The 17,211-nt window shown below is 33.1% G+C and overlaps 2 protein-coding genes across 3 annotated transcripts; one reads left to right on the top strand and one right to left on the bottom strand.

The window, feature by feature from the left end:
• Positions 1-2,770: 2,770 nt before the first annotated feature.
• On the top strand, positions 2,771-6,453 carry LOC112751429 (putative glucose-6-phosphate 1-epimerase). Its single transcript, XM_025800574.3, has 9 exons — positions 2,771-3,040; positions 3,164-3,313; positions 3,696-3,770; positions 4,278-4,334; positions 4,436-4,590; positions 4,727-4,858; positions 4,971-5,073; positions 5,238-5,337; positions 5,919-6,453. The coding sequence occupies exons 2-9, from the start codon at positions 3,236-3,238 to the stop codon at positions 6,134-6,136; spliced, it is 918 nt and encodes a 305-aa protein (XP_025656359.1). The 5' UTR covers positions 2,771-3,040; positions 3,164-3,235; the 3' UTR covers positions 6,137-6,453.
• Positions 6,454-6,682: 229 nt separating this feature from the next.
• Positions 6,683-15,217, bottom strand: LOC112751430 (golgin candidate 6). 2 transcript variants are annotated; one of them, XM_025800576.3, is made up of 20 exons: positions 15,049-15,217; positions 14,903-14,954; positions 14,656-14,705; positions 14,133-14,260; positions 14,003-14,055; positions 13,159-13,305; positions 12,951-13,024; positions 12,792-12,861; positions 12,475-12,528; positions 12,290-12,385; positions 11,752-11,802; positions 11,593-11,679; positions 11,398-11,508; positions 11,233-11,304; positions 10,767-10,952; positions 10,514-10,617; positions 10,224-10,272; positions 10,003-10,068; positions 8,093-8,860; positions 6,683-7,559 (listed from the first exon to the last, which is right to left on the bottom strand). In XM_025800576.3, the coding sequence occupies exons 2-20, from the start codon at positions 14,930-14,932 to the stop codon at positions 6,987-6,989; spliced, it is 2,769 nt and encodes a 922-aa protein (XP_025656361.1). In that variant the 5' UTR covers positions 14,933-14,954; positions 15,049-15,217; the 3' UTR covers positions 6,683-6,986. The 2 variants fall into 2 exon arrangements, with proteins under 2 accessions (XP_025656361.1, XP_025656360.1); XM_025800575.3 differs by having other exon boundaries at positions 14,903-15,217.
• Positions 15,218-17,211: the final 1,994 nt, after the last annotated feature.

Below are 17,211 nucleotides of genomic sequence, written 5' to 3' on the forward strand. Positions count from 1 at the left end.
TGCCTAATTTCCGCACTCATTCCTTGAAAATATCGAACACTAGGCAGAATTTATTGTTAGGATTTGGTTGAATTAGTCCCACATTGCTTAGGATAGCAAATGGAGTGGGTGGCCTAGGCTATAAATATGAGGCTAAGTTCTCCATTTGTTTTTGCACCAGTCAGAAACACTTTAAGCTTGTATCTGATTTTTCTTTTCCTCTGTACTCTTTGATTAGAGAGTGTTGTGAGGTGTAGTTAGATATTTGCTTTGAAAGAGTGTGGGTGTACTGGGGTGCCGGTGAGAGAAAGAAGTCTATGTGTTGTAACAATTTTCACATAGTGATATTCTCTGGTTGTCATTTGACAACGGCCGTGGTTTTTTCTCCGGTAATTGGAGTTTCCACGTTAAATTCTTGTGTTGTGATTGTGTCTATTTTATTTCTCTGTCAAAGGTGTTTTCTCAAGGGGGAATTGTGTCTTATTCCCAACAAGTGGTATCAGAGCTTCGGTTCGGTGGGATTTATTCTTAGTATGCTCTGTGGTTGCAGCCTAGTCTGACCTTCCACATCAGAAAAGAATTTTGTCCTGTGGCTTGAGGTTGATCTTTGGTTGCTGTTGTTGTTGCTGGAAGGCAGTGTGACTCTGTGAGAGTGCAGTTTGGAAAAGGTTCTGGCTAAGGAAAGACTTGGTATTTAAGTGTGTCCATTGTGACCCACCTCTCTTTCCTGGGGACCCTTCCTAGTGCACGGTCTACAGTTGAGTTATAATATTCCAGTATACGGTTGCAACAATGTCAGGATATTCAAGTGCTGTGAAGCTTGAAATAGAGAAATTTGATGGAAGAATCAATTTTGGCTTGTGGCAAGTACAAGTCAAGGATGTGTTGATACAATCAGGTTTGCACAAGGCGTTGAAGGAGAAGATCTCTGGTTGCTCTCTCTATGAGAGAAGATGATGTTCTCTAGAAGACAAGAAGTATCCTCATGGTATTACCGCACTGCCATGGATAAGGATGAGTTGTGGCAATCAGGTCCACAATTGCACACGGGCATTGGTTGGCGTTGAGATGCAAGGTGTGTGGCGGAGTTAGGTCGATGGCTGAAGAACTTCCAGGAAAAGCCAATTTGGAAGTTGCACCATGAATTTTCAGCAAGGTTTCGATCTGTACCAAGGCGAAATTCTTGGAGTGGTCTAATTCCAAGTGAGTATACTTTCATGGTGGAGTATGATAGTTCTCTGAACTATGATTGTCGGTATAGACAATGGCAGCAAAGAATTGTCGGTGTTGACAATGGAAGCTGAAGATGTGTGACTATTTCAATCAAGGTGGAGATTGTTAGGATTTGGTTGAATTAGTCCCACATTGCTTAGGATAGCAAATGGAGTGGGTGGCCTAGGCTATAAATATGAGGCTAAGTTCTCCATTTGTTTTTGCACCAGTCAGAAACACTTTAAGCTTGTATCTGATTTTTCTTTTCCTCTGTACTCTTTGATTAGAGAGTGTTGTGAGGTGTAGTTAGATATTTGCTTTGAAAGAGTGTGGGTGTACTGGGGTGCCGGTGAGAGAAAGAAGTCTATGTGTTGTAACAATTTTCACATAGTGATATTCTCTGGTTGTCATTTGACAACGGCCGTGGTTTTTTCTCCGGTAATTGGAGTTTCCACGTTAAATTCTTGTGTTGTGATTGTGTCTATTTTATTTCTCTGTCAAAGGTGTTTTCTCAAGGGGGAATTGTGTCTTATTCCCAACATTTATCTACACCATTCACGTCAATAGATCTCAATTTTCAATAATGCTATCAATTTAACTTTTGAAACTTCATGTAATTAACATCATTCATTCCTATATATATATATTCATTTTGGATCACAATTAAACTTTAATATATAATAATAAAATAAAAAAATTTTAAATATACTGGTATATTAATATTTTAATAATTTTAAATCATTAATTTTAATTATATATATTATATATTTTTTTTATAATTAAGATTAACAATTAAAAATCACTGAAACACTAGTATAACGATCTACTTAAATATTTTTCAATAAAATATACTAAAGAGTTGCATGTAAAGTGACATGGCACAGCATATAGAAGTGCTTACGTGTACAAGCTGGACCAACCAGAGGATAACATTTTGATGGTTAACTTCTGAAAAAGACATAATAATGAGGAACAAAAGAATCCAAGTTCACAAAAGGAATTTTAAAATATTATATGTGTTCTTAATAATAATAATAGGCATTATTAGAGCATGAGGGCAAAAAAGATTCCTTGCATTCATTTCTTTATTGTTGTTTTCCATTTTTCTTGTATCTTGGATAAAAACAATGGAATATAAATTATTAGTTTTGGTGATTATTGTTTGTATAATTATTGAAGGTTATTTATGTAGACAACCTTTAATTATTAAAATTTTTTAAAAAATAATATAATTATATATCATCATGATATATTTATCTAAAAAATCTTTTTTTTAGTATATGAAATTTATATTTTTTATTTTTTAATATTATGATATCATGTTGGATACTATATTATAATTAAAATTATTTAACTAAAAATTTAGACAAATAAAAAAATATATAAATAATTATATTTTTAATAAAAAAAATATATTAAGCTTCTTGAAGATAAAAAGAAGGAATATTTTCGATAAAATAACCAAAAAAAATACATGCAAGAAAAAATAAACCATACATGTGATTTTGACACCGAAAGAAAAAAAAAATCATATATGAAAATTATGGTTGATAAATGTAGGGCATTATTGTCCAAATCTAACGTTAACCATGGTCTCCCTTTTTCCATTCACAATTTTCTTTTTTCTTTTTAATATCCATGACATGCTTTATATATACCATACACATTTTCCAACATGAACTTGCATTGTTGAACACCCTCTTAGAGCACCAAAGACATGAACACTTCAATTCAAGCTTAGTCTTTGACTAAAACACAGCCACCCCATTATTTTCTTTTCAAAGAATTCAGCAGCAAAATTGTTTCTTTTTTATTAATTTTAAAAGGGTCCTTTTGAGTTGCCAAAAGGGTAAACCTTGGTTCAACCTTACGCTAGTTTCATGTAACATATATATATGTGTATGTATAAAGCTATAAACATGTGTTTCTGTTTCTCTGATATATATATGTTTATGGTTTTGGTTTGTTGAAGCTGGATTGGAGCATAGCGAGAGTGAAGAGTAGAATAAGAACAAGGTTGTTGCATCCAACATCATCATCTTCGATGCCGTTTAACATATATCATGACAAACATGGATTGCCAAGAATTATTTTAACTGAACCTAAAGGTTCTTCAGCTGAGGTTGTTTTTCTTCTTCTTCTTTTTCTGTTTTCTTATTCATGATTTAATCATAAAATATGTAAACTGCATATTGAAATGAATCCTGAATACATTCTCTTGTATGAGTTTTCTAGGAACAATTTTTATTATCAAATTCTGAAATAAGATATAGAAGTTTTTAAGTTGGAAATAGTTTTTTGATACTTTGGAAGTGTGAACTTAATTAATAATCATTTTTAGAATTTTTGTATCCAAACAATTGTTTTTTTTTTTACTTTTTTATTATTCCTTATTCTGTTTTCTGAAGATGCTACCATGGATTTAACAAAATTGATCTGATGTTAGAAGTTTCAACTTCAAATTTCAGCAGAAACCAATTGTTGTGAATTGATGTGTTTTTCAGGTGCTTCTGTACGGAGGACAAGTTGTTTCTTGGAAGAATGAAAGGAAGGAAGAGCTACTTTTTATGAGCAGCAAGGTAAAGAAGAAAAATAAATAAATAAATAAATAAATTCTCCTACTTTCTTTTACTAACAACCATAGTGGTGTGTGTCTGAGAATAAGATTCTTTCCACTTTTGAAATCCAATGCATTACAGCAATCTTAACAACAATAAACATTAATTTTTCCATTGAAAATACATAATTATTAAGAGTTTAATTTTGATGTACTGATCGTGTAAAGCGTTTTACACAGTCGTGTAATCAGATCCATTCTTTTGGATAACTATTTACGCAGTCAGTGTGAAAGGTAGTTATTTTTATTGATGTGACGTTAATTCTACTGACAATGCATCAAAATTAAATTCAATCATTAATTAGTACTTGAAGTTAAACTCAAGTTCTTTCTCAAATCCAAGATCAACTCTCTTAAATGAGGGTTCGAAAGTTCCATGTGCTTGTTTGAATTTTTGTTTTTCCATTCAATAGGAGAAATTTATAAACATACTTAATGTAATTTATGGGGATTTATTTCTACTAATCAGGGAAATTGGAAACAGCCTAAAGCAATCAGAGGAGGCATATCATCATGCTTTCTAAGGGTTAGTTTATTTAACACTTTTTTCATCATACAAAACTTGAAACATAATCTTAACTTCTTTTATAGTTGCTTCTTTAAGTCCTAAAGTTTTCGAATTTTCAGTTTGGTGATCTTGGTTCACTTGAACAATATGGATTCACAAGAAACAGAATGTGGTCATTGGATAGAGACCCTTCACCTTTACCACCATCAGACAATCAATCATCAGTTGACTTGATACTCAAGTCAACCGGAGTTGACTTGAAGACGCCTCGCAGGTAATCATTGATTCAATCCAAATTCTGCATACAGCATAGTACTGAATTATCTCTTAAAAAAAAATACTTGTCAATTAATCACAAAAGTAGCGAATTGCTTGCCGAAATAGACTGCTTACATGTAAATTTTTCGCAGTTTTGAGTTCCGGCTTCGCATCTGTATCAGTCCTGGAAAGTTGATTCTGATCCCAAGAGTCAGAAACACTGATAACAAAGCATTCTCATTCACATTTGCACTATGCAACTATTTATCAGTATCAGATATCAGGTATGCAAAAGTTTATAGAAATGATTGTTGCTATGAATCAAATTGATTAGTTTGTAACATGTTTCTTAATTAAGTGACTAAGAAAAGTTAAATGAATGGTGCAATTTTGCAGTGAAGTGAGAATTGAGGGATTGGAGACACTTGATTACTTTGACAATCTGATGAACAGATCAAGGTTCACAGAACAAGCAGATGCAATTACATTTGATGGAGAGGTATGAATATATTAAATTGAATTTTGATATTTTCATTCAATTGGTTTGAGGTTACAACTCACATCATAAGCATAAATTTTTTGTATAGAAAGACATCTCTTTTTTTTTTTTTTAATTAATTGATTTGAATTTCATAAATTTCTAATAATTGTGTTACCTTGTAGATTGACAGGGTGTACTTGCGCAGCCCTTCAAAAATTGCAATCATAGACCATGAGAAGAAGAGAACTTTTGTACTTCAGAAGAATGCAATGCCTGATGCAGGTTGTTGATAGTTAAAAGTTCATACAAATTTCTACATCATTTAACTACTTATTACTTGTCATCTTAAATTTTTAAATACGGATTTAATCTGTATGCACCATCTGTGTAAAATTTCTTAGGGTAAAGTATATTTTTGTTCTTAAAGTTTACTAAAAGTTTTAAAAATACTCCTAAGTTTTATTTTGTTTCAATTTTATTCCAAAAGTTTTTTATCTGTATCAAATATACCCTTGACGGCTAATTTTTCAAAAAACTTAGGACCAATTCAGCAACAATTTTACAAGAACCAACCATCAACACAAGTAAATTAGAGATAGTTGCATGCATTATTACTAGATTAGTCCTAAATTTTTTGAAAATTTAGCTGTCATGGATATGTTTGATGCAAATTGAAACAAAATAAAATTTGAAAGTATTTTTGAAATATTTGACAAATTTCAAAGACAAAAAATATACTTTACCCAATTTCATATTACAAGAACCGATATGACAGTGTAAAACTATTTGACAATATCAATTGGTGCATATTATCTTGTTATGGCTCACTTAACACCTTGTTATATATACTTATATTGGTGCAGTTGTATGGAATCCATGGGACAGAAAAGGCAAGACTCTACCTGATTTAGGAGTTGATGATTACAAGTTCATGATATGTATGAACTCTGCAGCCATTGAGAACCCTATTGTCTTGAAGCCTTCTGAAGAGTGGAAAGGGTATCAAGAGATCTCTACTGTTTCATCTAGCTACTGCAGTGGACAATTAGACCCTCTTAAGGTTCTTTATGGCCTTCACTGATCTAGTTTTAATGCAAGTCAAAATGCTCATTTTTATTTACATGGTCTCTAGGATCCTAATTAGGTGTACATAAATTAGAAAGTGCATGAATATCATTATATCATGCTGAGGCCACAACAAATAATGAGCCTGAGTTTTATCAGCATCATTAAACATTATTAATTATAATTATTCAGTTCTACTGTGTAATAACTGAGAGATGTCATTGACAATTGTTAAGAGTACTATCCATTTTTGTTATGTCAGTTTTGTATTCAATTTGTGAACTTGAATCTTTTCTTGTTTTGATTCAATCTATAAGAATTTATTTCTCATAATATCACAATGTCAGAGATATAATCATATGTTATCTCTTCCTATTGGCTTAAGTTTTTGGAAGAAGTTGTATCATGACACACAGTAATCTCATAACAAGTAATGATAAATCAAACAGAAACAAGGAGTTCTTTGCATAATAAAGTAGAACCCCCAAAAGGGAAAAAGGGAAAAGTATTAACAAGTTTTTTCATTCTGAACCATATGAAAAAGAAAGGCTGGAGAAACGACTAAATAATAAATAACATAATTTTCATAGATATACAATAACAAGAGAGTCCTCATCTAAAATATCAACAGAATACAAATACTGAACTTTAAATTATTTCTCCAAATTTGATTCGCCAATACTAAAAAGGGAGAAATAAAGAGAATGATATTGCAAAAACACCAGCAAGAAACAGGGTCCTGAAGAAATCATAACAGATTCAACCATGGAATATATCTTCTGCTCCATTCTCAACAAATTGTGTTAGACTGTACAATTCAACATGAAATGTGTAACACGAAGCTAGCAGGGCGTAGTTGAAATATATTATTCGGCATCATCATCATCATCATCATCATCTTCGTCTTCTTCACCGGCCCCTGCCTCGTCGCCAATGCCTTCAAGTAGTTTATCAACATCCTCCCCCAACTCGAGCAATCTAGCAGTAAGTCTTTCCACCTTGCTTTGTTCTTGGCCAAGGCATACAAGCAGATCATTCAGCTCTCCCTCACTCTCCTTCTGAGCTTCTTCCCTTGCTTCGGCTTTTATTGCTTCCACATCTGGGAATGTTGAGGGCCCTCCTTTCCTAAGTGCTTTCAACTCATTCTCCATTTGAATGTTGGATTGCTCAAGACTATTGTAGGCGTCGGATAGACTCCTTAGATCAGCTTCTGTCTTTCCGGCTAAATTCCGGTACATTTCTGCCTCTGATTCAACTTTAGCCTTTTCTGCCTGAAGGTTCACCAACCTTTGAGATGCTTCTTGGAGTTCTCTCCGGAGTTTCTCCATTTGGACTCTTTCTGAGGCCCCACTTACTCTTTGGTCAGACTCTAAACTTCTGCTACCTCCACTAGTCTTAGCCAGATCCTCAGCCAAAGTGGCATTTCGAACAAGGAGATCCTGGAATAATGATCAATGATCATACAAAGAACCACAACATCAGATACATATTAAGAATAGTCAAATGATGAATTTCACATTGATGTTTGTTGGACCACACTGGCAACTATAGTTTATGTATTTCCTATTCTTGTAATGCCCTCTATCAAATTCACGTAATAAAATAGTCCACCATTAAATCCTCATCCAAGTATCCAACTAAGTGATACATTAAGATTCTGAGCCTGCAGTATTAATTTCTTATCATTAGGGATTTACAGAGACGAAACCATCAGAAACAATCTCAGTTAACAACTTGTTAAACATGTAGTAATGTAGTTGACCGTAGCGCATCCTAGCAAAGACTTTGCAAAATAATCTTATCAGATGCATAACATTAAACCAACACTAGTCTCACTTTAAGAAAAATGGTAATGCCAGTTAGAATCACACAAGTAAAATTATCTTACATTTGACGGTTGATTTTAGCACACAAGGAACAAACTCGGGACTTTAAGGATATTATAGAAGGAAAAGATAAGTACAAACAATACCTGTATCTCAGAGCACTGCTTCTCAACAAAAGTTTTCAGCCTCTTTACATACTCGCCGTCACTTTCCCCACTTTTCTGCTCTAATTCTGCTGGAACTACCGCCACCTTGATTTTTGGTTGGCTATAAACATCCACAATCTGCTCTCTAATATCTGCCTCCAGTTTTTTGACAAAATTCACAAAGTAAGAATCCAAGACAGAAGAAAGAATTGGATGATCAGGAGATTTCTTTTCAGACAAATCATTTTCATCTACATCTTCAATATCTGCCATGCTGGCTGCTGAAGATCTAGCGAATGATTTACGGGTCATAGATGATTCCACACTGGCAAAAGCAAAGCTCTTCTTCATCTCGTCAAATTTTAGGAAGTATGAACTGAGCCCAACTTTCTGACTTATTGCATCAACAATGGCATATGCATCTTTTCCGTTATCAGTGGATTTATTATAGATAACACATTCACCCAAGACCACTGTTGCAAATCCCCTTATACACACTGTTTCTGACAAATTTGATACGAGCTCAAGAAGATAAGTTAGGTGGGGGCGAGCATCTAGGAAGCACTGTACTGCACTTGGACAGTCTGCTAGCCAGGTAATCAGTAATTTCAAGATAATGACTTCTGTATAAGAGTTTTCTGATGTACTAGACTTTCCATCTTTGCCTTTCATGGAAGAAGCAAGGGCAGAATATTTCACCATTCGATGCAGTAGTGGCTCTGGAGCTCCTAAAGATTGCATGGGTGGCTCTATTTCAATTCGTAAAACCTGCAACTTTTCTCATAAGATTTCTCTAAACACAACCAAAGTTTCTGTTTTTATGGATAATCTAACAACCAAAAAAGGTACAGCAGAAATAGGTGTATAAGCAGCAAAAACAAAGCCCAACAAGACGTTGTAGGGAAAAAACTGCATTGTCTTTGGCTCTTAATTTTACACAACCAGAATAGTAAAAGTATTGAAGAAAAATAATAGTAAAAGCATTGAAGAAAAATAAACTACCGCCTAAGGTATTAAAACTTCTATTCAACTACTAGAAGGAGAAGCTGCAAAGAGAGAGACAAAAGACAAAGACTTAAATAAATAAAAGAGGATATATTAGTGGCAGCAGCATGATTAGCTCTATGGTAATATAATAAACTATTTTAACTTCTCACTTTTTTATAAGTTAGGGCGTGCATAACAAACAAAAAAATTTACAAGTAATACCCAAATTGGTCCCTAACAATTTTTGTATTGGATAAATTAGTTCCTAACAAAAGAATTCGAGAAATTGATCCCTGATTTTTTTTAATATTAGACAAATTAGTCCCTAACAAAATAAATAGACAAATTAGCTAGTCCCTAACAAAATAAATAGACAAATTAGTCCCTTGTCTTTTAAAAGTTCAGACAATTTAATTCCCAAATTAGAAAAATTAAGGATGACTTTGTCTATTTTTAAAATTATTCGGGACTAATTTGTCCTATTATTTTATCAAGGACTAATTTGGCTAATATTCTAAAAAATCCGGCACCAATTTATCAAATTTTTTTACAAGGGACTAATTTGTCCGATACAAAATCACTAGGAATCAATTAGGGGATTATTCAAAAATCATACATCTTTTGGTTTATTAGTATAATTAATTTTCCAGTTGACCAATCCAGTTATCTTCTACACCTATATATAAAGAGAATTGGGGTACTTGATTTGGTCTCGGAGGCCTTTCTCTTAAATAATAAATAAATAAATAAATAAAATTTCTTCTTCCAAGATTTCGACTCAAGACCATTGGTTATGATAAAATCTTTGGTCATTGAGCTAAAAATAAAGCATTTATAGAGAACATGGACTCTGATCATACCTCGACCACAATTAGTACTAGAATAAAGCTAAGCATACAATGAGATAGGGAATTATTGCATACCCTTTCCTTGCAAGGGAGATTGTCCTTCAATATATGAGATAGAACACTTGCAGCTCTGCAACAAATCTACATTATTGACACAATGTTATCCATATGGTTTTTGCTCAGAAAGTAAAAAAAATCAAGAAAATCAATTTCCATTGTACAAGATCAAAACCAAAAACTATAGTTCACTGAATTGCCACCCAATATCATCATTTTCTAATATTAATATTACATACCTCAAGATCACCACTGTTTTCACCCAAAGTGAGACCATGTAATAGCATGCTGAAATGGAAACAATTAACAGTATTAAACTGATTGAGAGAAGCATACAAACAAATTGTGACTATTCTGGATTTATAAATGAACAAGGCTTTGTTATATCAAACAAATTTAGTTTTCATATCTACAAAATATAATGAATCTATCTGTAAGATTTTGATAAAATGATTATAAGCAATTTTCAACATAAGTTAATCCAAAAACAAACTAAGTGCGGTCCTAAAGCATCAACAACAAAGCAAACCTTCCAAAAGACATATTGATATCTTCTTCAAGGGTTGCATGACTCATGGAATATGGCTGTGGAATTAGAGTAGAAGCCAGCATTGATTGCCCATCGGAGTTTTTCTGATTTAGATAAAGATAAAGTAAATCAAAATAGAAGAGAGGGGGGGGGGGGGGGAGAGTGAAGTAGAAATGAGACATGTTAAAAAAAAGGTAAAGAAAAGAAACGTGTATCAGACTTTATTAACTAAAAATCTATATGCATAGCCAACCTCACAGAAGCATTTGAAAACATAATCCGCTGCAATGAACTCTTGCATGCTAGAAGTCCTCAAAATGATTCTAAGTATAGAATTTAGAGCAGGCTCAACTTGTGGCTCCTCTCCAAGAATTTTGCTAGCAAGAAGATCACGATTCTTTGAATCTCCAATAATCAGATCACCAATACATTGCATTGCCTATCAGAGTAAAACACTATCAACCTGAGGACCCCATTTTGAGACAATAGTTCTTGACAACAACCATATCTAGATGTTGTTTATTCTACAGAATGAAATATAACAATGCAACCAAACAAAGATTGCCAGTTCTTTTTATCACTTTAGGATACAAAGGACATTGCATTTTATCTATACAATAAAATGTAACTAGAGCTTTATTACAGCAACTTTTTGCTAGAGGCAAATAAAGAAGAAACCTTTCTGTTTTTGATAGCTAAATTGAGGGAGCATATCTTACCGCACATCGAACTGCAACAGGTGCCCACTGGCTTTCAATACTTAATATCAACAGATGGTCCAATAGCTTTTTCTACAATCAAAATCAAGTCAACATAAAATGGATGTATAAGATTACCAGATTGCTACTGTCTGCAATCATCACAAGACTAAGTTCTTGACAAACCTGAACCAAATTTGTCTTATTTGCCTGTTTATTCATGTCTTTCCCAGTATCAGCGTCAGAACCCTTTATAAGCAGTCTAATGGTTTCTAATGCACTGAGCAGATTGATTGTCTACTAGCATGGTGTTTATAAAAAAGGTTAGCTATATGGGTTCACTTAAAAAAAAAATTAAGCAAAAATTTGAAAGAATCTAACCTTCTGTTGAGTAAAAGAGAAAGCACTTCCTCTCAGCTTCAAAATTGATATCAATGAATCAAGTCCTATGGTCTCTCTTAACAGTACCTGAACCATACATATTTGAAGTCAGTACCAGGACAGGATTAGAACTGAATAAACCGAACAGAGTCAACAAACCTGATTGGATGCATTGTTACGAAGCAAGTTGTTCAACAATTCAAGGCAGTCCTGCACCGTATCCACAGAATTTGTAATTATTAGATATAAGCTCTTCAAAGTCCAATGAAGTTCACTTGACCAAAAATCACAAAAAGCACTTTTCAACACTTGGCATAAACAAAAGGTGATAAATTATACAAATCTGAAGGAATTGGTAATGGAAAGACATAATGTCTTAAAATAGCTTGGGAACATATTGTTTTATAACTTTTTATCCAAATAATAATAATAATAATAATAATAATAATAATAATATTGACTCGTAAACAAAACTAGCTCATCATAATTAGAAAACAAAACAGGTAAGCTCTCTGCAAGACTCATTTAACTAAACTCCTATTATCTATCCCAAAAGAAAAATATTTGTATGCACAAAGACTTGAGGAAATCTAAATTTGGAAGCTCCAAGTAGAGACCATAACCATGGGTTAGTATGCTTCATCATGAAGCACATAAAACAAATTTACTTAACTTTCTGACAGTATTAATATATCACCTGTACAACAACTCCACCATCTGAATTTCCCTCCTCTCTTATGATACTGAAAATCTTCTCAAATGCACCTTCAAAGACGACAATCTTTTGAATCTCCTATAATCATTAAATAAATTTAAATAAGACAAACACTCTATCATCCAACACAATAAATATAAAAAATACTAGTAGAACAAAAAGTTTACCTCAGCTTCACGCGTCAAGTGAGTAAGAAGCAATAAGGCCTCGTTCCTTATTACCTGGAGGTAAACTTTCATTATTATATTTCAAGCTTTCTTTCAAAATGAGGATCAATAGGCAACCCATATTAGAATATTCCAATTTCCATAGGTAAATACTTTTACAGAGTACCAGATTATCACCAACATAGTTATTGAAATTTTACCAGCCAACATAAATACGAAGGGTTAAACAAGTATATATTGTGTAGCCATATGAGAAAATACAACAATTAAGTTTGAAAAAGTTACTGAGAAGACTGCGGAGCTTTCAAGTCTTGTACCTCGCGATCCATGAGCATATCCATTAGCCGTGTTATTCCACGAGGGATGGTCAATATAGCTTCCTGCAACCTGAAGAGGAATCCAGCAAGTGTCTTTACTGAGAAAAATGATTTAACAATTTCAGGAACTAATCCAAATAGAATCTATGATACTAATACCTCTGTGGAGAATTAGTGAGAAGGGCAGTCAGCAGTTGCAAAGTATAGTACCGCACATAGAAATCATCTTCTTCCTGTCAAAGTACCCCAAAGGAAAAATGACGAAAACGATATAATGATTATCTATATGCAATATAAGCCTAGAAGTCAAGCAAAATTCTTGCGACATAATTGAAAATGCATCCTATGATTAGAAGGAAATTCTTACCAACAGACTTAGAAGGAGAGAGATACTGTCTGCTTCTCTAGAAAGTAAATCAGTGTTCATCAAGGCTGGCTGAACTTCATTACTTGACCCTTTTCCATGATTAATGGGAGTCAGTGCACTTACTAGAGTTTCCAGGGCACCACGAACCTTCATGGACAATTCGATGTAATCTTAACTAATAAACTATTCGGACTTGATACTAGAAGCAAATGGTAGAAATACATGAGAGGGAATTCACATCCGAGAGGGGGAAAAAAAACTAGAAAAAAAAAGAAAAAAAAGAAACACAACCATAGAAGGGTTGAAAGAGAAATAAAGAAATGCAGCAATGAATTCTCACTCAATAATCATAAACAAACACAATAACATATAACAAAGCCTATGCCCTATGAGGCTATACACATCATTAAACGAGATTAACAAAAGCAACATATGACACGGTGAAGTAAGTTGAGTAATGCATCAGTATCTCAAATATAAAACGGGGGAAATATACTGAGGAAAGTTTATCATTCCCCAAAGGAAAAAGTAAATAAGTTCACTGGATAAGCTCAAAGCCAAAATTGGGAAATTGCTTTAGGGATGACAGAATGTAAAATATGACCATTATACTGATTCAGCATATTGCGTAGTCCTAGAGAGAAGATGGTATTGAGTTCTAGATTTAGCATGGTGAACTGGACTATGAATCTCATATTAAGCAGTCGAAAAACAAGCTCAGAAATTTCACATTCTAGTTTTTTTATTTCTTATTTCCCTTATTTTGTCTAATAACTAATGGTGAACTTGAGGATCAGGGCCCAGGCTTTGAGCAATACAAAGATAAGGAAGAAAAGTTTGTCACCATTTCAACATCTTCACGCTCTTCCTTTAAGACGCTAAGCATTACAGGAAAGCCTGCAAAGAAGCATTAATCATCAAAATAAAAAAATAAATAAAAGGAAAACAGAACAAAACAATTCGTTTAAGTATACCCATGGCGCCAAATGCTAACTGGGAAGCCTGATTTTCGGAGACAACAGCCTGAAGCTCAATAATAGCATTTCTTCTATCATCTGCTAGTTTACCATTGCTTATCCGGTCAAGCAACCGCTCAACATAGCTACAAGATAAATACCAAGCACGTAGCATTAAGTATTAGGAACTCATTAATGTAGTAAGATTAAGCAACAGATTATTCAAAATAAAAATAAATAAATAAGTAGTATCTGGATAATTGAAAACGATGAAATAGAGTAAAGGGAAACTAAATACAACACAAAAGATTTAAAGAAAACTAGTTAAGCAGAGTGAATTTCTCACTTAACATTCAGTCAAATGACCAATCCACAATGCGCTTAAACAACATTCGTATAGCAAAGCAAGAACATCGAACATTCTTGAGGACCCATTACTTTATAAGTTTATAGCATATGCAATCAGAAAAAAGAAAAAGGTAGGAACTGACTACACTTGAAGAAAACTTCCAATTGCAATAACATTTAAGAACTAGTTTACCTATCTGCATCTGAAGAACTCTCGTTGCCGAAAACAAGCCCAACAACCCCCTGCAGCAATTCAAATTAATCGAATTAAACAACTAATTAATTTCTAAACAAGCACAAATTCACCATAAACTCAGAGCTAACCCACTATTAAAAAAAATGCACAGATATAACTTCTCAAAAACTATATTTTTTTCTTCTTTCTTTTTATTTTGTTACAAAAATACAAACAAAAAATTGAAATTGAGCTGAAGTATTACCTTGTAACCGGACCTTAAATCCATCTTCATGGATCACAGAGTTCACCAGAAACTAATTCAATACACAATGATGATTGAGGATTTATCAGAACCCTAGAAGAATTGGATTTTGTAATGAGAATGATCGGTGCATGAAAGAAAGGTACCGATCGTAGGAAAATCGAGAGCTTCCTTTGACACAATGACGCTCGCTCCTGTTTTTTATTTATTTTAATTTTAATAAAATTTTTATTTTTTGTTTTGGTTTTGACCATAAGCAGCAACAGCTTGGAGTTTGAGTGTGTTAATGCCTCACTTGTTTTCGCAGATTTGCATGTCTGTCACCTCAACCATTATGATTTATGAATGTACAATGGGCCTAACTGAAACACCAAAAAGCCCATATCCTCATTTTTGGTAGTTGCAAAAGCCCATTTCATATCTACTACATTGGGCTGGTAGGAAGATCCAGGTTCTAAAAAAAGGCAGAATCAACCTAATGGGCTCACCTGAAATTTTTGTGATAAATGGATAAGAAAAAATAAATTCGTTGGAGAAAACACGAAAATACCAGTTAAAGAAGTAACTGACCAAACAAGCACGGGTTTCATTGCGTTATTAATGTGATCATTTACCAAAAAAATTGTTGTGTCGTCATATAGTGTTTGAATCACCGATGATCAAATGATCAGTCGGCTTAAGTAAATTTCGGAATTTAATTTCTGCTTTCTAATTTTTATTTTTTTTTAGCAAAGATAGGAGACTCCAACCCGCAACTTCTTCCATCAAAATGATTCATGGAGTAAGGAAAAAATTATTCACTTAGTTCAACATGCTGCTCGCGATTTCTCTAAGGTTGTTACCAACCAAAAACATATTATTCCTTCCTCTTTGCAATATAACTGGGAACCACCTCCAATGAATGCCTGTAAAGTGAACTGCGATGCAAGCGTTTTTGAAAATGGGCAATTAGCGGGCTTTGGATGTATTATTAGAGACAGCATGGGAATTTGGATGAAAGGTTGTTCTGCCAGTATACCTCTTTCTAGTGTTCTCTCTTGTGAGTTTCATGCTATTTGGAGAGGGCTTGTTATGGCTTGGGATTGCGAGTGTAAAGAGGTCATATGTGAAACTGATAATCTTGATGCATTTCTTCTTGTTTCGCGAGGCACAACCAGCATGATTACGAATGACTCTGATCTGTTTGGCAAAATCAAAGAGATGCTTCAGCGCAATTGGACAGCTACTTTAGTGCTCATCCAGCGTACAGCAAACAGAGCGGCTGATTTAATAGCTAAGACTGCTGCTTTAAACAAGCTGGTGTACCTAGAGTGGTTATAACCCCCTAATAATTTAGACATTATTATTAGAGAGGAGTGCTACTCTTTCTTTTAGGTGTTTTTTCTTTGTGTTATGTTCAATCACCAAAAAAAAACTTCTTAATTGAATATGAAGAGACTATATTATTTAAATTATTACTCATCGACAATTTTTACTTTCTATTTATAATAACGTAATAGTCAGTGATAAATTTTTAATAGAGTTTATGTTTGCCGTCTAACATACAAAATATATATTTAGTGTCTTGCTAAACAATTTGAACATAGATGTTAGATACAAAATACGATATTTTTTCTTTAAATATTTTTAAATTCTATTACTTTGAATACTTATCACCTTTTTGTACTAACAACTTTCTCCTTAATAGCGGTGAAACTGGTTTTTAATGATAGGCATATTCATAATTCTTTATTAATATCTTAGCAATAAAACAGACATCATGCATTTATATATAAGCACCACTTAAATAAAGATCCCAAAAATAACTTTATGGTAAAGATATTTACATGGTAAAATCTAAATCATACATTCTAAAGCCACATTTTTCATTTAAAATCATAAAATTTCAAAGAAATAAGGAAAAAGAGAATCCCAAAGAAGAAAAACTTCAAAATATAATTAACATAATAGAATTAAAAGTAAAACCACCACTGAAATTATAAATATTGAAGAAAAATTAGAAGAAGTTACAATGCTTTTTAAACAATTAAAAATTGTTCAAGAAAATAATATTATGGAACAGGGATTTTAAATAGAAGAAGAATTAGTAAATTCTGAAAATATAGAAAATGAAGAACACATCCTAGATTATTCAAGTGACGAAGAACCAACAATTCCAATACAAGTAAAAAATGAAGCTGGAACATCTAAGGATAATCAATCTCAATTTAAATGGGAAACAGGTTTTGATAATTATGCTTTTAAAAAAGGGTTTATAAATAAAGATTCAAAATATACAAAAATACCATCAAAATACGTTCCTAAAATCC

The sequence above is a fragment of the Arachis hypogaea genome, chromosome 15 (genome assembly GCF_003086295.3).
Source record: "Arachis hypogaea cultivar Tifrunner chromosome 15, arahy.Tifrunner.gnm2.J5K5, whole genome shotgun sequence".
Taxonomy (NCBI): domain Eukaryota; kingdom Viridiplantae; phylum Streptophyta; class Magnoliopsida; order Fabales; family Fabaceae; genus Arachis; species Arachis hypogaea.

What these genes read in the sequence shown, in the direction of transcription:
- LOC112751429 (XM_025800574.3), top strand. Translation starts at nt 3,236, where the DNA reads ATGCCGTTTAACATATATCATGACAAACATGGATTGCCAAGAATTATT. An exon ending in TATCATCATGCTTTCTAAGG is followed by an intron (nt 4,335 to 4,435) that starts GTTAGTTTATTT and finishes TCGAATTTTCAG; the next exon opens with TTTGGTGATCTTGGTTCACT. An exon ending in GACTTGAAGACGCCTCGCAG is followed by an intron (nt 4,591 to 4,726) that starts GTAATCATTGAT and finishes AATTTTTCGCAG; the next exon opens with TTTTGAGTTCCGGCTTCGCA.
- LOC112751430 (XM_025800576.3), bottom strand. Translation starts at nt 14,932, where the DNA reads ATGAAGATGGATTTAAGGTCCGGTTACAAG. An exon ending in ACTTGACGCGTGAAGCTGAG is followed by an intron (nt 12,386 to 12,474) that starts GTAAACTTTTTG and finishes TAATGATTATAG; the next exon opens with GAGATTCAAAAGATTGTCGT. An exon ending in ATAAGACAAATTTGGTTCAG is followed by an intron (nt 11,305 to 11,397) that starts GTTTGTCAAGAA and finishes TTTTGATTGTAG; the next exon opens with AAAAAGCTATTGGACCATCT.